This window comes from Salmo salar, chromosome ssa10 (genome assembly GCF_905237065.1).
Source record: "Salmo salar chromosome ssa10, Ssal_v3.1, whole genome shotgun sequence".
Lineage (NCBI taxonomy): Eukaryota > Metazoa > Chordata > Actinopteri > Salmoniformes > Salmonidae > Salmo > Salmo salar.
The window spans coordinates 112980651-113002802 of NC_059451.1; the positions used below are offsets into that span (position 1 = coordinate 112980651).

At 44.6% G+C, this 22152-nt stretch overlaps 1 protein-coding gene across 1 annotated transcript; it reads right to left on the minus strand.

Annotated features, from left to right (window-relative positions):
* Positions 1-6853: 6853 nt before the first annotated feature.
* Positions 6854-21697, minus strand: eif4g2b (eukaryotic translation initiation factor 4, gamma 2b). The gene is made up of 22 exons (XM_014125673.2): positions 21437-21697; positions 20581-20683; positions 19642-19700; positions 19020-19085; positions 18184-18309; positions 17800-17902; positions 17537-17668; positions 17293-17359; positions 17041-17192; positions 16739-16849; positions 14591-14773; positions 13983-14118; positions 13460-13635; positions 13097-13189; positions 12530-12643; positions 12193-12297; positions 10396-10611; positions 9894-10152; positions 9496-9700; positions 8987-9225; positions 8638-8759; positions 6854-8363 (listed from the first exon to the last, which is right to left on the minus strand). Exons 3-22 carry the CDS (start codon positions 19680-19682, stop codon positions 8298-8300), a joined length of 2712 nt encoding a protein of 903 aa, XP_013981148.1. The 5' UTR covers positions 19683-19700; positions 20581-20683; positions 21437-21697; the 3' UTR covers positions 6854-8297.
* Between the last annotated feature and the right edge of the window lie 455 nt (positions 21698-22152).

Here is a 22152-nt window from a genome sequence, read left to right on the forward strand (position 1 = left end):
TTGTAGAGCATGAACCTACAGGATCGGGTCACCGCCTTGATGTTAGCGAAGAACGACAGGGTGTTGTCCAGGGTCACGCCAAGGCTCTTAGCACTCTGGGAGGAGGACACAATGGAGTTGTCAACCGTGATGGCGAGATCATGGAACGGGCAGTCCTTCCCCGGGAGGAAGAGCAGCTCCGTCTTGCCGAGGTTCAGCTTGAGATGGTGATCCGTCATCCACACTGATATGTCTGCCAGACATGCAGAGATGCGATTTGCAATCTGGTTATCAGAAGGGGGAAAGGAGAAGAGTAGTTGTGTGTCATCTGCGTAGCAATGATAGGAGAGACCATGTGAGGATATGACAGAGCCAAGTGACTTGGTGTATAGCGAGAATAGGAGAGGGCCTAGAACTGAGCCCTGGGGGACACCAGTGGTGAGAGCACGTGGTGCGGAGACGGATTCTCGCCACGCCACCTGGTAGGAGCGACCTGTCAGGTAGGACGCAATCCAAGAGTGAGTCGCGCCGGAGATGCCCAACTCGGAGAGGGTGGAGAGGAGGATCTGATAGTTCACAGTATCAAAGGCAGCAGATAGGTCTAGAAGGATGAGAGCAGAGGAGAGAGAGTTAGCTTTAGCAGTGCGGAGAGCCTCCGTGACACAGAGAAGAGCAGTCTCAGTTGAATGACCAGTCTTGAAACCTGACTGATTTGGATCAAGAAGGTCATTCTGAGAGAGATAGCAAGAGAGCTGGCCAAGGACGGCACGTTCAAGAGTTTTGGAGAGAAAAGAAAAAGGGATACTGGTCTGTAGTTGTTGACATCGGAGGGATCGAGTGTTGGTTTTTTGAGAAGGGGTGCAACTCTCGCTCTCTTGAAGACGGAAGGGACGTAGCCAGCGGTCAAGGATGAGTTGATGAGCGAGGTGAGGTATGGGAGAAGGTCTCCGGAAATGGTCTGGAGAAGAGAGGAGGGGATAGGGTCAAGCGGGCAGGTTGTTGGGCAGCCGGCCGTCACAAGTCGCAAGATTTCATCTGGAGAGAGGGGAGAAAGAGGTCAAAGCATAGGGTAGGGCAATGTGAGCAGGACCAGCGGTGTCGTTTGACTTAACAAACGAGGATTGGATGTCGTCAACCTTCTTTTCAAAATGGTTGACAAAGTCATCCGCAGAGAGGGAGGGGGGGAGGGGGAGGAGGATTCAGGAGGGAGGAGAAGGTGGCAAAGAGCTTCCTAGGGTTAGAGGCAGATGCTTGGAATTTAGAGTGGTAGAAAGTGGCTTTAGCAGCAGAAACAGAGGAAGAAAATGTGGAGAGGAGGGAGTGAAAAGATGCCAGGTAATAGAGTCGAAGAAAATCTATATACAGTGTGTGCAAATGAGGTAAGATAAGGGAGGTAAGGTAATAAATAGGCCATGGTGGCAAAGTAATTACAATATACCAACTAGACACTGGAGTGATTGATGTGCAGAAGATTACTGTGCAAGTAGAGATACTGGGGTGCAAAGGAGCAAGATAAATAAATACAGTATGGGGATGAGGTAGTTGGATGGGCTATTTGCAGATGTGCTATGTACAGGTGTAGTGATCTGTGAGCTGCTCTGACAGCTGGTGCTTAAAGCTAGTGAGGGAGATATGAGTCTACAGCTTCAGTGATTTTTGCAGTTCGTTTCAGTCATTGGCAGCAGAGAACTAAAACGAAAGGCGGTCAAAGTAGGAATTGGCTTTGGGGGTGACTAGTGAGATATACATGCTGGAGTGTGAGCTACGGGTGGGTGCTGCTATGGTGACCAGTGAGCTGAGATAAGGCGGGACTTTACCTAGCAGAGACTTGTAGATGACCTGGAGCCAGTGGGTTTGGCGACGAGTATGAAGCAAGGGCCAGCCAACGAGAGCATACAGGTCGCAATGGTGGATAGTATATGGGGCTTTGGTGAGAAAACGGATGGCATTGTGATAGACTGCATCCAATTTGTTGAGTAGAGTGTAGGAGGCTATTTTGTAAATGACATCGCCGAAGTCGAGGATCGATAGGATGGTCAGTTTTACGAGGGTATGTTTGGCAGCATGAGTGAAGGATGCTTTGTTGCGAAATAGGAAGCCGATTCTAGATTTAATTTTGGATTGGCGATGCTTAATGTGAGTCTGGAAGGAGAGTTTACAGTCTAACCAGACACCTAGGTATTTGTAGTTGTTCACATATTCTAAGTCAGAACCGTCTAGAGTAGTGATGCTGGACGGGCGGGCAGGTGCGTGCAGCGACCAGTTGAAGAGCACGCATTTAGTTTTACTTGCATTTAAGAGCAGTTGGAGACCACGGAAGGAGAGTTGTATGGCATTGAAGCTCGTCTGGAGGTTAGTTAACACAGTGTCCAAAGAAGGGCCAGAAGTATACAGAATGGTGTCGTCTGCGTAGAGGTGGATCAGAGAATCACCAGCAGCGAGAGCGACATCATTGATGTATACAGAGAAGAGAGTCGGCCCGAGAATTGAACCTTGTGGCACCCCCATAGAGACTTCCAGAGGTCCGGACAACAGGCCGATTTTTGTGCTGGTCAAGCGCAGACAGGTCTAGAGTGAACCAAGGGCTATATCTGTTCCTGGTTCAAATTTTTATCTCTGCAGTAGATTGCAACACCGCCCCCTTTGGCAGTTCTATCTTGGTGGAAAATGTTATAGTTAGGGATGGAAATTTCTGGGTTTTTGGTGGTCTTCCTAAGCCAGGATTCAGACACGGCTAAGACATCCGGGTTGGCAGAGTGTGTTAAAGCAGTGAATAAAGCAAACTGAGGGAGGAAGCTTCTAATGTTAACATGCATGAAACCAAGGCTTTTAAGGTTACAGAAGTCAACAAATGAGAGCACCTGGGGAATAGGAGTGGAGCTAGGCACTGCAGGTCCTGGATTAACCTCTACATCACCAGAGGAACAGAGGAACAAATAATGTTATCATGATGCCACTTTGATTGAAAGACGTTGTCATGGATGTTGCCTCTATTCATTCTTTGTAGTGATTCACGTGGAACCAAAGCAGGGTAGTGGGATTTGTTCTACTTTGACTGCTGTGTGTAAATAATACATCCAAAGGGGAGAAGGGTTAGTTTCCTGTCCACTTCTGGGGTAAAATGGATCACTGGCGCTGTGTTTGTAAAGGATACGACGAGAGCCTATCAGAAAGTGTAGTAGAGGCTAATTGGCCACACTTCCTAAGTCAGGAGTGACCACCAGTCTTTTCCAGTAGTGTCGGTGAAGAGTGTAGAAACAAGGGTGGGATATTATGTCACTCTATAAAAAACATATCCAGGCATTCTGGTAAATAGTGTGATAATTGTTTGTCAGTAAAGTCAGGGTCCCCTGTTCTCACTTTCCTGATATTCATAAATCTAAAGAGAGGTTATATGATAATCTGATCCTCCATAGTGATTCCTTCATAGAGGAGGATATCAACCACCTCTAAGTAGTCTCTAAGTAGCAGTGTAATTAGTCAAGCTAGCAGGCCCCCAACCCAGCACTTCTGCCATACACTCTGTTAAGGTTTCCAAGCACAACCGGTAGAGTACGGTTTCTCTCCAGTCCCTCGTGCTGACCTATCACATTACCCAATGAATATTTCATCCATTCCACCAGTGATAGGACCCTTCTCCTCCCAGAGACCAGTGGAGTAAACACAACACTAGACAAGGACTTCATTCCTGAAGTAAGGAGAGTATCTCTTGGTGGGATTTGGCAGTTGGTGAGTTCCATCCATACTCAAAGCCTAGTATACCTACTTGTCTACTTGTAAGGTTGAATCAGGTGGAATCGGACCACATCTCTGGATCTGGATTCAACATGTCGCTGAGAGCCACATCTCACAGCAACCTGCAGTCCCTCTCTTCACCAAAGCCTCCGGCGCTGGACAACGGGATATACAAGTCTTTCTCCCTGAGCAGCAGCAATATGAATGGGAACGGGGGAGGTGGCGGGAGGATAGTGTTTGGGAAGGAGCAGGTGGAGGAGGTGAAGGGGTTCTCTAGGCCATGCAGGAGGCCTGTGCGGGCTGTCAGACCGGTTAGTGCCCACAGCGTTAACGTCAGCGGATCCTTCCTACAGATCAACCATCTGCAAGGGGAGCTGGTGAGGAAGAGAAAGGTAAGGGTCAGCTTTAAAACGGAATGCATTCAACCGAAATGTGACTTCCGCATTTAACCCAACCCGCATTTAATCCAACCCGTACGCATGTGCGTACGTGTTGATTGTATGAAACCCAGAAATGTAGAAGTGAAAATGTGTCTGTCTTGTTTCCATGTTTATGTAAACCTCAGGAATGTGAAGACCTGAAGAAGGAAAATAAGTATCTATCCAATGAGATCCATATGGAGCGGATCATGATGCGGACAGAGAATGAACTCACCATGAGGAACCTGAGAAACCTTAACCAGGAGCTCCAGGCCCAGGTCAAAGAGGTACTGTCCCTCTTCCTCTCTCCAACACAGCAGAAAAGACAGGCACTATTTAACGGCGATGCAGTAGAAAACACGAGCTAATTCAACACATTGAGCAGTACTCCCAGTTCGCATAGGTCATTTGCCAGTGCCACTATAGCTTTTCAACTCCACTTGAAAATCATCATTCTTAAACTGGTCTAATCCTGCATCGTCATATTACAGCTGAGAACAGTAACATTCCTCCTTTGTGTGTAAAACCCATTCGCTCTGGCCTCCGCAGCTGAAGCACAAGGTGTACCTGGCCCAGCAGCGGGCGACGTTGTGCACCCGAGTGGCAGATGAGGCGACCGATGCGCGGGGCGAGGCAGAGAAGCACAGAGCCCTTGCAGAGGCCCGGGCCCACAGCCTCAGGCAGGACAGAGAACTGACAGAGGCAGACAGGAGCCAACTGAGCGAGGACCTGCTGAAGCTAAAAAAACAGGTATCTAAACACACGCACGAACACAGACAGACACACACACGTCAGATGATAATGCTTATAGTATCAATTCTCTGTTTGCGACTAATTACAGTCCTATAATAGTGCAACAAGTAATAGTACACACTAACCGTTAGCTCAGTCAGGTTTGCCCTATGTAGAATACAAGAGACCCAGTAGCTTGTGATGTCTATGCTGTCTCCAACAGCACCAAGACGCTCAGCTTCTTCTGGCACAAACGGAGAAGAACTATTTTGAGACAAGGCTGAAGCTAGACAGGATATCAGGAGAGAAACAGGCTCTGCTGGAAGAAAACAGATGTCTGGAGGGGGACAGGGATGCTCTGAGGCACAAACTCAGACAAGTGATGGATGAGAACACCAAAGTCAACGAAAAGTAAGGCTACAGAAAATGTGGAATCATGTAGTTCTTATGTTAGATATTCTATGTATACGCAGTATAATGCATTCTGTAGGAGAATGACAACTCGATAAGACTGACACACGTCCTGGTGAGGCTGAGGATGTCCTAATATGGACACCATAACCGTACATGCAACGCCAGGCTTTAAGGCTCTCCTATAAAATCGTCGGATAGACCACACAGTTGGTGAATTAGACTATCCACTGTGATGTCTTCTCTGTCTGCAGGGAGGTGAATTCGAGGCGTAGGGCGTTTGTAGCGGAGGAGCAGAGTGAGAAGGCCAGCCGGGCGAAGCAGGAAGCTAACCAGGAGAGGCGGCTGGTGGAGAAGGAGAGGCAGGAGCGCACGGCCGAGTGTCTCAACTGGAGGGAGAAACATCAGGCTCTGGCAGACATCTTCAAAGCCCAGGAGGACCTCAAGTCTCAGAGGCAGAACAAAGCAGTGAGTCAGACCCCTTCTGCAGCACCAAATATATCAGCAATAATCCTACTTTTGTCTTTCAGTTGGCTATATTCTAATGATTATTTGGGATGTCAATCAGGCCCCATCACAATAACTGAGGTAGTTGAGATGTGATCAGAATATAGCGCCATCTAGCTGTTGACCAGCTAGCTATTGGTTATTGTCAGGCCTAGGATAAATTCTTACTCACTAGTTAATTTGATTTATGTTGACTGTTCTCTCCCCAGTGTCAAGCTAATATCAAAAGCTTTTTCCTCTGCATGACGGAAAGTGACCAGAGGGTGAAGATTCTGAAGAATCAAGATGGCACTCCCAGGAACTTCACAGTGAGAGGGTTTAACCATCATTGCACAGAACATCACTATAGGTCAAGTGATGTTGGTGCAAACTGAAGGCTATTCTATTCTCCTCCTTGTCCTGCTGCAATCATCTTCACTTTCTCGCTCTCAGGAAGGGGATCCAATCTTCATCTCCACACCAGAGCCTGGGGCTGAGGATGCTGACAGTAGCTCAACCAGGTAACCAAGGACGTAGGATGCCTTGACCATTTTTATTTTTGTAGAATCCGTGGTTATTTTTTTCCAACCCTTGAATAGGTTGTTCCAAGTCAACATGAAATAGAGAGGTACAGAAATAGACAGAGGTACAGTACTGAACATGTTCACACTTGAGTGACTGCTTCCTTTTCCCAGGAGCATGTTCAGAGTATCTGCCCCGCGAGTGGGAAAGGACCTGGGTCCATCTCACTTTGGTGATCTGTCTCCCGGAATGGGAGGGGAGCACGAGCCTCCACGGAGAAGCAGGAAAACGGTGGAATATTTCTGGATCCCAACAGATGAGGAATGACAGCATTACGCACATTGTTCCCTGATGAGTTACAACCCACTTCGGAATAGCATCTATTGTTTTGTTTGTTGATGATTTTTTATTTACCAAGGGAAAAAGGGAATGTGTCCTTTAAATGTGAAGAGTAGTCAACTTTCATGATGCAAAAGATGAAACTACAATTAATCATGATCAGCACAGGAAAGTGGAACGTGAACACATTTGTAATAGTTTGAATTAAAAATAGTGCAAAGGACAACAAGTTTCAGTGCTCAAGTATTGGACTTTATTGACGGTTATGCAATAGGTGCACAATAGTCATTCCTTGAATACAACATGATCAAAATCTATTGCTTTCTACATACACATGGCTTGAGAGCACATTGGCTAATCTTGTTGGGCAAAGTTAAAATTGTATTTCTCATGATTTCATTAAGACTTGAGTTACTGGTCTGTTGAGCCTTTTTTCCTGTTCTACAAGGGGACGACCAAAGCAAGATTATTTTCTCTAGGTAAACCTTTATTCACCAATAAAGACAGGATAAAATGTATTTGGTTCCAAATTTCTGGTTTGCGAAACAAATCAAATATATCGTTCTACTTTCATAAACTCAATATGCTGGGGAGAATATATATATTCCTGAACCCCAACTTTGACATAAATTGCAGGCAAAAGGAATAGGGAACAACATTGAGTTATCCAATTCAAGTTAAAAACAGGTGACTTTCTTAAACACTACTGAACCGCATAAGGGGAGCTCCATTGGAAGTCCAATCCATGTTGTATTGTGGAAGTAGACCAGGATATTAATTTTGAAGACTTCTGCATTTGCTTGGGCTTTCTAGTATAAGTCTCTCTAAAAAGGATCTTCTGTATCCCAGCACAAAGCCCATCTATCTAAGAGGTAGAAACAGACAACTTGAGACGTTACGGCAGCACACCAATGATTAACTTACAGTTTATATGACTCCATGTTAACGGAGTCTTGCAGCCACTCCGGTATGACAGAAGGATGTGTGTGTTAAGTCTACAGCCTTGCTTGAGAGGAATAGGCTCCCCATATACAGAAAATGTAACATGTTCCTCATCAGCGACAGGGCATTGAAGAGCACTTTGGTTAAAAAAATAATGGGAGAAAGTATTTCAGATAAGCGTCGGTTGACCAAGCACACAAAATCAATGGTTTTACTAGTTGACTGTCTAGATTGGGCATCTTTTGGATGGCCTTTAGGGGGAAATACTTGAAGGCTAAAACAGGTGTCAAATACAAGCCTTTTCTTCAAACGGAGAAATAACACCACAAGGAAATCCAATACTGCTGTCACAAAGAGTAAATATGGCAAAACTACTACATTGTCAGAGTAAGAGAAAACCTATAAAAGTACAGATGTAGTTTGAGTCAGTCCATAGGCTACATTCAACTCCTATTGCAGAAACAGGACCCAAAACAAATCAACCTTCAAGGTGAAATGGAAGGTAGTATAACAACAGAAGCTTCAGTAGCCTATGTAGACCACAGAGACAGATGGTTATCTACTATGCCCTGATAACATGCTTGGCTTTATATTGTAGGACATAAGCAGTCTCTGGCAGTGGTTATGTTCAGTAGTTTAATAATGGGGGGAGGTGATGGTGGTAACATATCTGTACTGAATGTTAAAGTATGTTTCTCTGCTCTATGGTGCCTGACGGTTCTGGTTGGTTTCTCAGTCGGCCTCTTCTTCAGACTCCTCTTCCTCAGCTGTTTCCAACCAGGTTAGCCACTGGTTGACCTAACAGGGGAGAAAGTTGTACAAGGTCATGTTAAGTTAGTGTAGCAAAATGTTAAGCAAAGGATAACGAAAATCAGTTATTGGACAAGTTCAGGTAGTAGGCTACCTCCCTGTTTCACACCATTTCAACATGCTTTCCACCAACTGAACGCAACCCTGTTGTGGTTGCTAGCATAAAGACTTGATTTACTCGCACAATTAAAGACTGGGTCCACATGGTTCAGTGTATTAGCTACCCATGGGTCAAATGTTAGATTTTTCCCAAAACAAGTACCTGGAATAAAGCTTTTCCTTTTCCAGGGAATTCTTGGGTAATATCTTCTTTCCATGCTAGGAAGGCTTCTTCTTCAATGATCTCCATGTCGTAGAAGTGGACATAGTAGCGCAGCAGCATGCCTGAAACACACATTATAACATCTCTACCACAGTATGCCGCAGCAGAGAAATAGTTGCACTGAGGTCAAGACAGTAGAATATCCTACTTCCATGTCCAAACACTATTAAAATCTTGATCACTGACAACTGAAGGAAAACAAACAAGTGAATGGGTTTCCACCACATTGACACCAAATGATTCATTACAAATGGACAGCCTGGTCAGTGGCGTGGGCCAGTAAACCTACCTTTGGGGAAGTGGCTGGCGTTACAGTGCACTTGCAGGGCGTACAGGGCGGAGACCTGCAGCTGAGGCTGGTCATGTAGAAACTTTTGCATGACTGGTTTGAAGGACAGCAGCAGCTGCTTCTCCTGGTCAAGTTGTTCTTTGGAGGGCCCTGCCACCTGCTCTTCTCCACCACTGCCCTCCTCCTCTTCCTCCACCACCTCCACACAACACAGCTCTCCTGAGATGTACTGAAGGAAACTGGGAGGAGAGGGGAAGTAAGAGCATGTTCAAATAGAAATTGATACCATTTATGTCTTTTCCACATTCCATACATTTATGCATGTCTTGCCCAGGGTACATGAAAGTTTTTTAATTGACTGCTTGAAAGGGCGATTCTATATTGTGACAAGTACAGTCCAGACTGTCATATTGGGCTCGAGCCTTGAATGAATACCTTTATACCACCATAAGCAATCTAAATGCAGCCAAATTAAAAAGCAGTCTCCATCCTGGAGGTTCAGTACCTACCTGGTCATGAGGATGTTGACAAAGCCCTTGTCGGTGTGGAGCTTAGGGGAAATGTTGTCTTTGATCCACTTGTAGATGGCCTGGGGAGAGGGGTCAGCCTTGATCTGCAGCAACAGGTCCTTCTCCAGCTTCAACAGGGGGAACAAGAAGCTCAGGCCCTTACCCTCCAGGATCTCCAGCATGCGGTCCTTGTTCTGGTCTATCTCTGGAAAACCACAACGGACAGACAGGTCAGATTAGCCATAGCGTCACTGACATGGAAGATGAATGTGCTGCAGTCTCTAATGATCACAAGATGTCATCACACGACAAATTAAACATCACAGTGAACTGAAAAACATTTCAGTCAATGAAGCGCCTTTAGCGGGAGAATGTAGGAAGGAGGGTTGTCTACCTACCGGGTAGCATCTTCTGCATGTTGACCTTGCTCTGTTGAAAGAGGTCAGTGAGCCACTCCTTGTCCTTCAGTCTGGCAGTCTGCTGCAGGCAGAGCAGGAAGAGGGGGAAGTGGGTTCCGTTCTCCAGTGGTTGGGCCAGCTCCGCCACGCTCACCAGCTCAGATATAACGGCCCGTGCTGCAAACTGGGCCAGGTACGACTTGACCAGGGGAACGTCCACCTCGATCTTAGGACACTGGTCCAGCACGTTGAGGAAAGCCTAAGTGATGGGAGGGCGAGACACCAATAAAGTTAGGCCAAAGACATTGGTGAGAGGACAACAAAGCTTTATCAAATGCATCAAAAGCATGAAATTAATTTGACCCACATCTGCCAAACTAAATCCTAGTGGTGTGTATTTTACATCACTGATCCTATGGCAAAATGAACATGGACAGACAGAATCAGACAATCATCTCCTAGTGAATGTGCTGTAATCCACTCGCTAACTGAAGACGCGTACCTGCATGAAGTTCTCCCCGGTGATGAGGCCCTCGGTACGTAGCGTGTGGATGAGGGTGCTGGCGTGCTCCTTGTCGTCATCAGACCGGTCCAGCGACACCACGATGACCTTACCCAGCATCTCTGCCAGAAAGTGCTTGGGAGCCTTCATTTCTCTGATGCCGTTAACAGCTTCATCAATGTGCTTACCGTTCAGGTACTCTGTCACAACTGTCTCCTAAAGGGGAGGTTTGAAAGTGAGCTTCGTTAGTGTTGCGTCAGTGCCAATGGTAGGTCACAATAAAGCCTCACGATACCAATGATATCTACATTTTAGAAAACAGTACCGTTGCATAAGGTTTAATCCTAAACTGAGCAAAAAAAGAAACATCCCTTTTTCTGGACCCTGTCTTTCAAATATAATTTGTAAAAACCAAAATCATTTCACAGATCTTCTTTGTAAAGGGTTTTAACACTGTTTCCCATGCTTATTCAATGAACCATAAACAATGAATGAACATGCACCTGTGGAACGGTCTTTAAGACACTAACAACTTACAGACGGTAGGCAATTAAGGTCACAGTTATGAAAACTTAAGACACAAGAGGCCTTTCTACTGACTCTGGAAAAACACCAAAAGAAAGATGCCCAGGCTCCCTGCGTGAACGTGCCTTAGGCATGCTGCAAGGAAGCATGAGGAGTGCAGATGTGGCCGGGACAATAAATTGCAATGTCCATACTGTGAAACGCTTAAGACAGCACTACAGGGAGACAGGACGGACAGCTGATCGTCCTCGCAGTGGCAGACCACGTGTAACGCCTGCAAAGGATCGGCACATCCGAACATCACACCTGCAGGACAGGTACAGGATGACAACAACAACTGCCCATGTTGCACCAGGAACACACAATCCCTCCATCAGTGCTCAGACTGTCCGCAATAGGCTGAGAGAGGCTGGACAGACGGCTTGTAGGGCTGTTGTAAGGCAGGTCATCACTGGCAACAACGTCATCTATGGGCACAAACCCACCGTCGCTGGACCAGACAGAACTGGCAAAAAGTGCTCTTCACTTACGAGTCGCGGTTTTATCTCATCAGGGGTGATGGCCGGATTCGCGTTTATTGTCGAAGGAATGAGTGTTACACCGAGGCCTGTACTCTGGAGCGGGATCGATTTGGAGGTGGAGGGTCCGTCATGGTCATTGCAGGCAATCTCAATGCTGTGCGTTACAGGGAAGACATCCTCCTACCTCATGTGATACCCTTCCTTCAAGCTCATCCTGACATGACCCTCCAGCATGACAATGCCACCAGCCATACTGCTCGCTATGTGCGTGATTTCCTGCAAGACAGGAATGTCAGTGTTCTGCCATGGCCAGCGAAGAGCCCGGATCTCAATCTCATTGAGCACGTCTGGGACCTGTTGGATCGGAGGGTGAGGGCTAGGGCCATTCCCCCCAGAAATGTCCGGGAACTTGCAGGTGCCTTGGTGGAAGAGTGGGGTAACATCTCACAGCAAGAACTGGCAAATCTGGTGCAGTCCATGAAGAGGAGATGCACTGCAGTACTTCATGCAGCTGGTGGCCACATCAGATACCTTTGATTTTGACCCCCCTTTGTTCAGGGACACATTATTCCATTTCTGTTAGTCACATGTTTGTAGAACGTGTTCAGTTTATGTCTCAATTGTTGAATCTTGTTATGTTCATACAAATATTTACACGTTAAGTTTGCTGAAAATAAACGCAGTTGACAGTGAGGACGTTTCTTTTTTTGCTGAGTTTGTCAGTCACACAGATACAAAAATGGTTGCCTACCGTCATTTTTAGCAGCTCTTCCCTAGCTGGCGGTGGTTTCTTGCTGCTCTTCTGAGGTTTCTCCTGAATGGGAAGAGGGTTGCTTTTGAGGCCGAGCTGTGGAGACTGGGAGAGAAGAGGGAAGCCTAGGTCAACTACATTGGAACATCAACAGGACAAGTACCCAAAACCCCAGTTGGAACCAGTAGGGGGCAATTCCTTTTCAATTCAACAAAATTATATTCAATGTTCAAATGAGGAATTTCAGTTTTCTTCCTGATTTGAAATGAAATTACCCCAACACAAATGCTGGGGTGTTAAAAAAGGTGAGGAGGGTTTTTGCTGTGCTCGGTCTTACCTGTCCCATTGGAGGGGTGTTGGTGCTGGGGGGGATCATAGTGGGCATCTGGGGCTGCAGTTTGGGAACCTGGTTCTTGTTGAGGAGGAAAGACTGAGCCGGTCTCAGGCTGATCTACAACACAGAAGGTCGATGTTAGGGGAAACAGTAGCAGAATGGTTAGAATGGCATCTTGGAAAGGACGATATTCTGAGATGAGCATAATATCATGCCCTCATGTCTCACAGTCAATGGACCAGAAGAAGCGATGTAGCGTAGGAGAGCAGGGAGTAGGAGACAAGAGACAGTTTAATTCCATCTTTTTATAATCTGCTTAGAGTAGACCAAAAACACCATGGAACAAATGTCTTCCCTCACAATAAGATGTTTAGGGCTGGTTTCATGGCCATGGACTAAATTTAATCTTAGACTACACACTCCATGGAAATTCTACATTAAATGCTTTTTAATCCATGACTAGGCTTATTCTCAGTCAGGCAAAACAGCAGTGTTCAACTTGTGCTCTATAGTCAGAGGGGTTTTTCCTCTGACTAGGAATGTGGCCAGACTGGTGGTAGATTCCTGTACCTCATCTAGGTTGAGTTGTCCCTTCTTGCTGAAGCGTGGAGGCATGTCCTTGTTAGACTGGACCTGCTGGTTCTGGAAATGCTGATTCTGCACCTGGAAAACAGACCAAAGAGTATCAATAGGTGGCACTAGCAAGAAGTGTAACAGGTTTCCTTTCCACAAGCAGGAAGGAGGGACAGCTCATCTCAGTTGTGTATACATGCCCTGAAAACAATGTTTTATTTATGCTGAAAGTTGACTAAACCATCAATCTGGCCAACTCGCTCCTGTTCTTAAAAACATTAAAACTGCATTAAATCAAAGTAGCTGATCAGATCCAATGATTTACTGCTAGTTTGATAATCATCAAGGCTGCGAGATTACCTGGTTGGTCTTGATGAAGGGCTTGTTGGCACCCATTTCGAACTGAGACTGTGGTTGGGGGGCGGTGTTGTGGCTATTGTGTCCGTTGCCGTTGTAGAGCGGATTGGAGCGATGACGTCCCATAGTGGGAGAGAACCGGTCCTGAATGACCCCCGGGCCCGTCCCGATCCCACCACCTGAGAGTGTAGGAAGTGACAAAATGACTTCTGGCTGTCACAGTTTTAAAGTGCTGATCAGCATAAACGATCCCCACAAACACTGTCAGACAACTAGTGTTTAATGGAGGAGACCAGGGGTGTGTTCAGCAGGAGAACGTTTTGGAACACTCAGATTGGAATGGGTTATCTAGAACAGGGGTTCTCAAACTTTTTGGGCTCTGGGACCTCTTTCGTGATAGCATATTCATCAGGGAGCCACTCAATCAGAACACAACTCGAGTGAGAAAAATAGCATACAACTTTTCCTACGACATCGGCACGGCATGAAACATTTTAAAGCTAGACTAACCTAAGCCCGCACCTACCTGGCATTTGCCCAAACATGTCAGCCAATCCCCCGAGAGTCTCCATTTTCATGCGGTTGGGCATGAAGGGGCCTTCCAAGAAGAAGTCCATCTTCATCCCCTGAGCCATGGTCGCTGGAATGAAAACTCCCAAATCCTGTGGAGGGAGAATATAGACACTCCCCAATGAGCTGGGCTAAAAAAGGCCCAAAACACATCTTATTTGTTGGTTCGTGATGCTGTAGTAATATAGCCATGGGCATTCTCTGCCACTTACCACTCTTAGTAAATGCTTGCTCAGTGCATCTAATGAAAGCATGCGATCATTCAGAAGACAGATTTTCTCTGGTGTATAATACATTGCACGTTTCTTTTAAAAGAGAGACCCGGTGGGGTTGCCAGGAAGCTTCAGTTATAAACAAGCCTAGGGTTGCTGTAGCAACTGTAGTTTGGCCTGAGAGACCACGGATAGGGCATCACAGGTTCAAAGACAGTGCACCAACTAAATCTTACTTTGCCTTAAGATGTTTGTATACAAACTTCCTCAATTTGTGCCCCCCCCCCCCTGCCTGAGATTGAACAACAGACTCTCGCAGTATTGTCCACACTATGGACTGTAACTGACTCACTTTTACTGCCTCCTGGCGGATCTGGTTGATGGTCTTTGGTCCGTTGTCGATGAATGCTTTGCGGGGGACCCAGTTGTTGTCCCGCAGCTCCACCGTGTCCTGCAGCAGGAAGCGGATCCTGGCAGGCAACTCCTTGTTGTTCATTAAGGATAGCATACGGCCAAAGTACTGGTCCATTAAAGACTGGGAAGATGGACAGTTGCGTTAGGAGACGAGCACATACAAATCGACTTCAGCCAAAGTACTGACTGTTTTAAGACTGGGGGAGAGATGAACAGCGGTGTCATTTGTACACACTGTATATAGATTTTCTTCGACTCTATCATTGACTGTATGTTTTGTTTATTCCATGTGTAACTGTGTTGTATGTGTCGAACTGCTTTGCTTTATTCTTGGCCTGGTCGCAGTTGTAAATGAGAACTTGTTCTCAACTAGCCTATCTGGTTAAATAAAGGTTAAATAAAAACATTGAAAAAAATTGATGTACAGTTGAAGTGGGAAGTTTACATACACTTATGGAGTCATTAAAACTCATTTTTCAACCAATCCACATTTCTTGTTATCAAACTATAGTTTTGGCAAATCAGTTAGGACATCTACTTTGTGCATGACAAGTAATTTTCCCAACAATTGTTTACAGACATTATTTAACTTATAATTCCCTGTATCACAATTCCAGTGGGTCAGAAGTTTACAAACTAAGTTGACTGTGCCTTTAAACAGCTTGGAATATTCCAGAAAATGATGTCATGGCTTTAGAAGATTCTGATAGGCTAATTGACATAATTTGAGTCAATCGGAGGTGTACCTGTGGATGTATTTCAAGGCCCACCTTCAAACTCAGTGCCTCTGCTTGACATCATAGTAAAATCAAAAGAACTCAGCCAAGACCTCAGAAAGAAAAAAATTGGAGACCTCCACAAGTCTGGTTCATTCTTGGGAGCAATTTCCAAACGCCTGAAGGTACCACGTTCATCTGTACAAACAATAGTATACAAGTATAAACACCATGGGACCACGCAGCCGTCATACCGCTCAGGAAGGAGTTCACATACTTTGGTGCGAAAAGTGTAAATCAATCCCAAAACAGAAAAGGACCTTGTGAAGATGCTGGAGGAAACCGGTACAAAAGTATCTATATCTACAGTAAAACAAGTCCTATATCGACATAACCTGAAAGGCCGCTCAGCAAGGAAGAAGCCACTGCTCCAAAACCGCCATAAAAAAGCCAGACTACGGTTTGCAACTGCACATGGGGACAAAGATCGTACTTTTTGGAGAAATGTCCTCTGGTCTGATGAAACAAAAATAGAACTGTTTGGCAATAATGATCATCGTTGTGTTTGGAGGAAAACGGGGGATGCTTGCAAGCCGAAGAACACCATCCCAACCGTGAAGCACAGGGGTGGCAGCATCATATTTTGGGGGTGCTTTGCTGCACTTCACAAAATAGATGGCATCACGAGGCAGGAAAATGTGGATATATTGAAGCAACATCTCAAGACATCAGTCAGGAAGTTAAAGCTTGGTCGCAAATGGGTCTTCCAAATGGACAATCACCCCAAGCATACTTCCAAAGTTGTGGCAAAATGGCTTAAGGACAACAGTCAAGGTATTGGAGTGGCCATCACAAAGCCCTGACCTCAATCCTATAGAAAATGTGTGGGCAGAACTGAAAAAGCATGTGCGAGCAAGGAGGCCTACAAACCTGACTCAGTTACACCAGCTCTGTCAGGAGGAATGGGCCAAAATTCACCCAACTTATTGTGGGAAGCTTGTGGAAGGCTACCCGAAACGTTTGACCAAAGTTAAACAATTTAAAGGCAATGCTACCAAATACTAATTGAGGGTATGTAAACTTCTGACACACTGGGAATGTGATGAAAGAAATAAATGCTGAAATAATTCTCTACTATTATTCTGACGTTTCACATTCTTAAAATAAAGTGGTGATCCTAACTGACCTAAGACAGGGAATTTTTACTAGGATTAAATGTCAGGAATTGTGAAAAACTGAGTTTAAATGTATTTGGCTATGGTGTATGTAAACTTCCGACTTCAACTGTACATGGCAGAGATACTGCTTGGCTGTGTGCCAAGTGGAGCAGCAGGGACCACAGACAGACTGATAGGGGAAAGAGAACGCACCTTTGCTTTGTCATGGTCGAGTCTAGGGCCCACTGTTCTCATTATCTGACAGAGGCACTCCACATCCTCCCCCATATCCTTGAGCTGGACTCTCTTCTTCTTTTCCAAAAGCTGGAGAGGGGAAGATGACGGTGTTATACAAGTGGCATATTAGGGACCCGTGCCAGTAGAACATGCAACTAAGATTGTCAAGCATAGCAGAAATCAAATGTATTCAAGGACAAAGTTGTATCGGAAGTTGTCAATCAATGATATAAAAAGGTCTGCAAAACAACAATCCAAAAGAACTAGACTGAACATACTGTTTTGATGCACTTATGAAGGATAGATTCATGGATGAGGTCGAGTTTGCCAAGTTCCGAGATGAATTTAATGTTTCCAAGCATCTTGATCTTGGCAATGGCACGCTGCTCCTCCTCCTCAGAAGTAAGAGGGTTGTCATGTTTGTCATAGACTAGGGGAAGAAAAAACTGAGTTAGTACAAGTACAATGGTGAGTCAATGGGTGGTCGGACATTTTCCAAAGGAGCCGTGTAGGGGAGTAGTAGTACTCACTTTCAACATTTCTGCTGCGGTTTTCAAATTCATCTTGAAGCTTGGAAATTAGAAGTCTTCTGAAGGTCTGCAAAATCAGGACAACATTTAAGATTGAACATCAGAACCAGTGACATTCTATACAGCCACTTGGACATTAAGAAAATAAATATTGTATTTTCTAGACGCTAATGTACAGCACAGTTTTAAGTTGATTAGAAGACAGAACCATGCAGAATAAAAGCTATCCAAATGTGATGCTTACAGTGCTCTGCTTTTGGGATGTTTGGATCTCGGATGAAGGGCCATCAAAGTTTGGTGCGTCCTCTGCCAAACGCAGACATAGCTGAGCATAGAGCGAGCTATACTTGGGCTCTTCTAGGGCTTTGTCTACAATCTGGACAGGAGGGAGGAGAGAAAAAGGCCAATTAAAAAAAACAAGTATGAGTCATGCATGGAGGATGCCAAGGAATTATGGAATACATTTGCAAAGGGCAGACAGTTAAGGGGAAACAGAGCCTTACTTACCAGCAAGATGATTGCTTTAAGGACGAGTTTTGTATCTACGCCCACGTTGAGTAGCTCAAGGCATAGCTTGTCAAACTTCTCAGGCGTGAGCTTGTTGAGTATGCTACAGAGAAGAGGAGCGGGGAAAGGAAAGAACAGGAAAATGTCAAGTCAGGGGTACATGCCTAATCAAGAGGGGTTGAGAAAGCAACAAGCTTTGCTTGTTAGCCAAATAATGGAGTTGCAGTTCTCTGCTGTAGTAAACATCACCTGATAGAGAAGCATGTGCTCATGCAGGCACCAAGCATGATAAAACAAAATCACACAACTGAGAACATCTTGTCAGTGAGGCGATTACACTTAAACCAATTGGTGGCCAAATTGCATTTCTTGACACTGACTTACCCCCTCACTTTCCTGAAGATTGCATCGTGTCGCTCTTTTTCATTGCTGGAGTTGGCATCTCGTCTAGTGCTTCGTGAAGGAACCCATTTCGGAGCGCTGTGCCCTGGGGGTTTCCCCAGGAACTCGCTGGAGTAAGAGAAAGGAGACTGTTGAGCTATGGCTCCAAGTGATCACACTGGCCACCAGTACATAAAGGTGACAGAAAACACACAGAGGATGACATTTATCATTAAAGAGCATCATCAACTCCACTCAAACACATAGGCCTCTAGTTGACATACAAAAAAGTTTATAGGGCTCCCGAGTGGTGCAGCGGTCTAAGGCACATCTCAGTACTAGAGGCGTCACTACAGACACCCTGGTTCAAATCCAGGCTGTATCACAACCGGCAGTGATTGGGAGTCCCACAATTGGCCGGTGTAGGCCGTCATCGCAAATAAGAATTTGTTCTTAACTGACTTGCCTAGTTAAATAAAAGTTTAAAAACAAAATAAAAAATAAAAAAACGTTTTAAAGGCCTTATAGCTAACCACTAGGCTACCTGGGGTGGCAGGTAGACTAGTGGTTAGAGCGTTGGACTAGTAACCGATAGGTTGCAAGATCGAATCGCCGAGCTGACAAGGTAAAAATCTGTCGTTCTGCCCCTGAACAAGGCAGTTAACCCACTGTTTCTAGGCTGTCATTGAAAATAAGAATTGGTTCTGAACTGACTTGCCTAGTTAAATAAAGGTAAAATATTTTAAATAAAAACAGGGAAAATGGCCCCTGTGCAGAGTTTATTATTTGAGGACCCTTAGGGACAGTTTCTGGGGATCATGCCTGTGTGGTAGGCCTACCTGTTGCCGACAGTCTTGGGATTGTGCTGAGGTGCACCCCTAACACCTCCTCCTCCCGAAGAAGCACTGTTAGGATAAAAAGAGAACATTGTTCATTATGCAAGACCATCGCACAGGAATTGTCAATGTTTTACTAATTGAAAAAGTTGCTAGCAGCGCCACACACCCCTCTATATTCCAATAATGTCCTGTAAGTGGAAGTTAAAAAGTGCTTGTGATTTAAGCACCATATAGTTGGTTCCCCAAGATATGTCAATACATTGTTATCCAGAGCATGCATATGTATATATATATATATATATATACATTGTTATCCAGAGCTATATATATATATATATATAAAAAAACAAATATATACACATATATATATATACACACATATATATATATACACGGCTCCGTTGTCATCTATTCATCTAGGACTTTAGCCTACTTCACGCTTAAGTTACCACTGTTACTGTCAAGGAGAATCTGGAAACACATAGGCCTATGTCAGCCATAAAGATATGACAAATCACAATGGATTGACATAGGACCGTGTTATCATCACCATAGTAATATCACCACTGTGGATCGGAACACTTATTTACATTCAACATTTTGAGCATAAAGAGTAACCCACTTTTCCTTGATTTTGCTTTGTTGAAGCCATTCTTGTTGCATAATATCCACGGTCTTAATCTTCATGGAAAGCAAGTACATTAATTATCACATTAGGCAGATCACATTATTGGGATAACATAGCCTACCCCTGGATGGGTAAGCCAGTGAGGCCAAATAAACAAGTCATAACGATTCATTGCAATATTGACTGTGAAACAATGGTGGACATAGGGAGAAATTCAGTCTTGCCATCCCTGGTTCCACTGTAAACCAAAAAGGGGTGTGGTGCAGATTTCAATATCAGTACATCCGAAATGGTAGCGGCGTTTTAGTGACCCTGAAATTATGAATAAACATAGCTAATTACAATTGCCAACATACAGAGGACAAAACATTTGTCACTGTCAATTGTTTGGGAGCAGGAGCTGGCTGGTACGACATTGTGCACATTCAGAGTAGGAATAATAATCTTATCACAGTCAGTGCTATACTATTTTATACAGTGTCAGTTTGACACATTTTTGAGTCATGGCTTTGAATGTGGTTTGACAGCATCCTGCCCCTAAAGCCTTTGGATGACATCAATGTCAAGTGACATGTTTGGAAGATCTCTGTGGGGCAGAGACTATACTGTTGGATTGCTGTACTATCGTGTAATAGTTAAGAGCCAGGGACCTGCAAAAACATCTGCTAAACATGTGTTCCTGACCAATAAAATTTGATTTGAGAGCAGCGGCTTACTGATCCATTGGGGTGGGTAGTTTCTGATCATCAACGGGCAGTACTCAATAATGTACTAGCCATGTACTTCCTTCCATACAGCTAAAGGGTGGGTTATGAGGAACAAATGCCACAGCACAGACAGCAGATGCTGCTGATGAAACCCTACTGTGTGAGTAGCTATTTGGAAGTGTCCATTGATTTTCTAAAAGGGATTCCTACCAAGGGAAGAACATACCTGAAACGAGAAGCACCCCCTTCTGCAATCACACTCTCCACTTTGGCGGCTTGACAACGATGAATCTTTAAAATAATAATAGGGAGGGGTGGCGAAAACGGTGCTGTAGGAGAGAAAGATATGCATCATACACTAACGTTAATATTATGAGTTGCATACTCTACCAAAAAAATTACAAGGGCTGTTCACTAATTTGCCAGCCGGTAAAGATGTCTTCGACGGCAGTCTTTGTCAAGCGCAACAAAGTAAAGGCTAGCTGGCTAATTAGCTAACGTTAGCTACGCCAGCACTCCCTGTCAAGGCAAGTTTCTCCAGTTGTCGTTAAAACCTGCTACTTTTAGCAATTTGTTCATGACACACACGTTTGCCCATTGTGGAATAGTGAATGTGTACATCTTAGTAAAGTGAGATCAGAAATGTGTGATATTAACTAACGTTTGCTTGCGCTAGCACTAATCATAGAAAAAAAGTATGACTAGAACGGGCTTGGAACATTGAATGGGGACGACGGTTCTATTTATTCTTATTTCTATGGCTCTACCGTTAACTAACTAGCAAGCTAGCCCCCTTGGCTTGAACGTAACTAGCTAGTTAGCTAGCAAAAAGGAAGTATAATGTTCTGTATATTGTGTTGAACTATTGGTCATGTGTCAGACAATATATAACAAAGATGTTTGTAATGTTTCAACATGTGTCTATAATTAGCCGGTAACCGCATGGCAGCATTAAACCATGACCATGTTATTCCATCACGACGCCATTTTATGCAGTAATCAGCTGGCGAGGCTATCTAGCTAGCATAGGGTAGCCATTTTAGAAAAACTGGTGCAAATGTGTAAGGAAATTTGAATCTTACCTTTACTAAAAGAACTTCAGTGTTGTATTTTGGGTGGGCACAAAAGAAGAAATGTAAAATAAAAGGTAATTTGAAAGCGTGAGACAGCCAATGATATCAGGTACGACAGAGTAGCTATCTGAACGTACACTTTTCCTTCGTGCTAGAGAAGACTAAAAGGTAGTCTATCTACGACGTCATTCTTGAACTCGATCTGTAGGGGCCGAAATGTCACAATATGCATTGTTCACGCAATTCGTTGCTATGTCTCTTTTAGCGAATCACAACTAAGACATATTTTGAAGGTAGTACCTACATTTACAATTACCCAATGAGAGTGGCTATCAGCTACGGGTAACCGCCCCATGTAGTTGATTGACGTACATTTCACTCAGCCGCAGTGCAGGGAAAGGGATTTGACGTTTATGAAATATACAAGAAACAGCAGCAGTCCAAACCTTCCTAGAGGCAAGGATGAGTAAAATGCACACTGCAATTTTTTTGTGCATGCTGAAGGTGGATAGGATACTCGTGCACGCACATTTCGAGTTGCAGAAGTGTTCGTTTAGTTTAGCCTAAAACTAGAAATGAGCCTGATTTGTAGAATAAGAAGTCTGTATCCCTGTCACCATCACTAGTGGGGGGTGGGGCAGAGATAGGTCAACTAGCCTATCTCTGGCTCGGCTCCAAATGACAAATTCAACTGTTACTGTGATAAATTATCAAAATGCATTGAA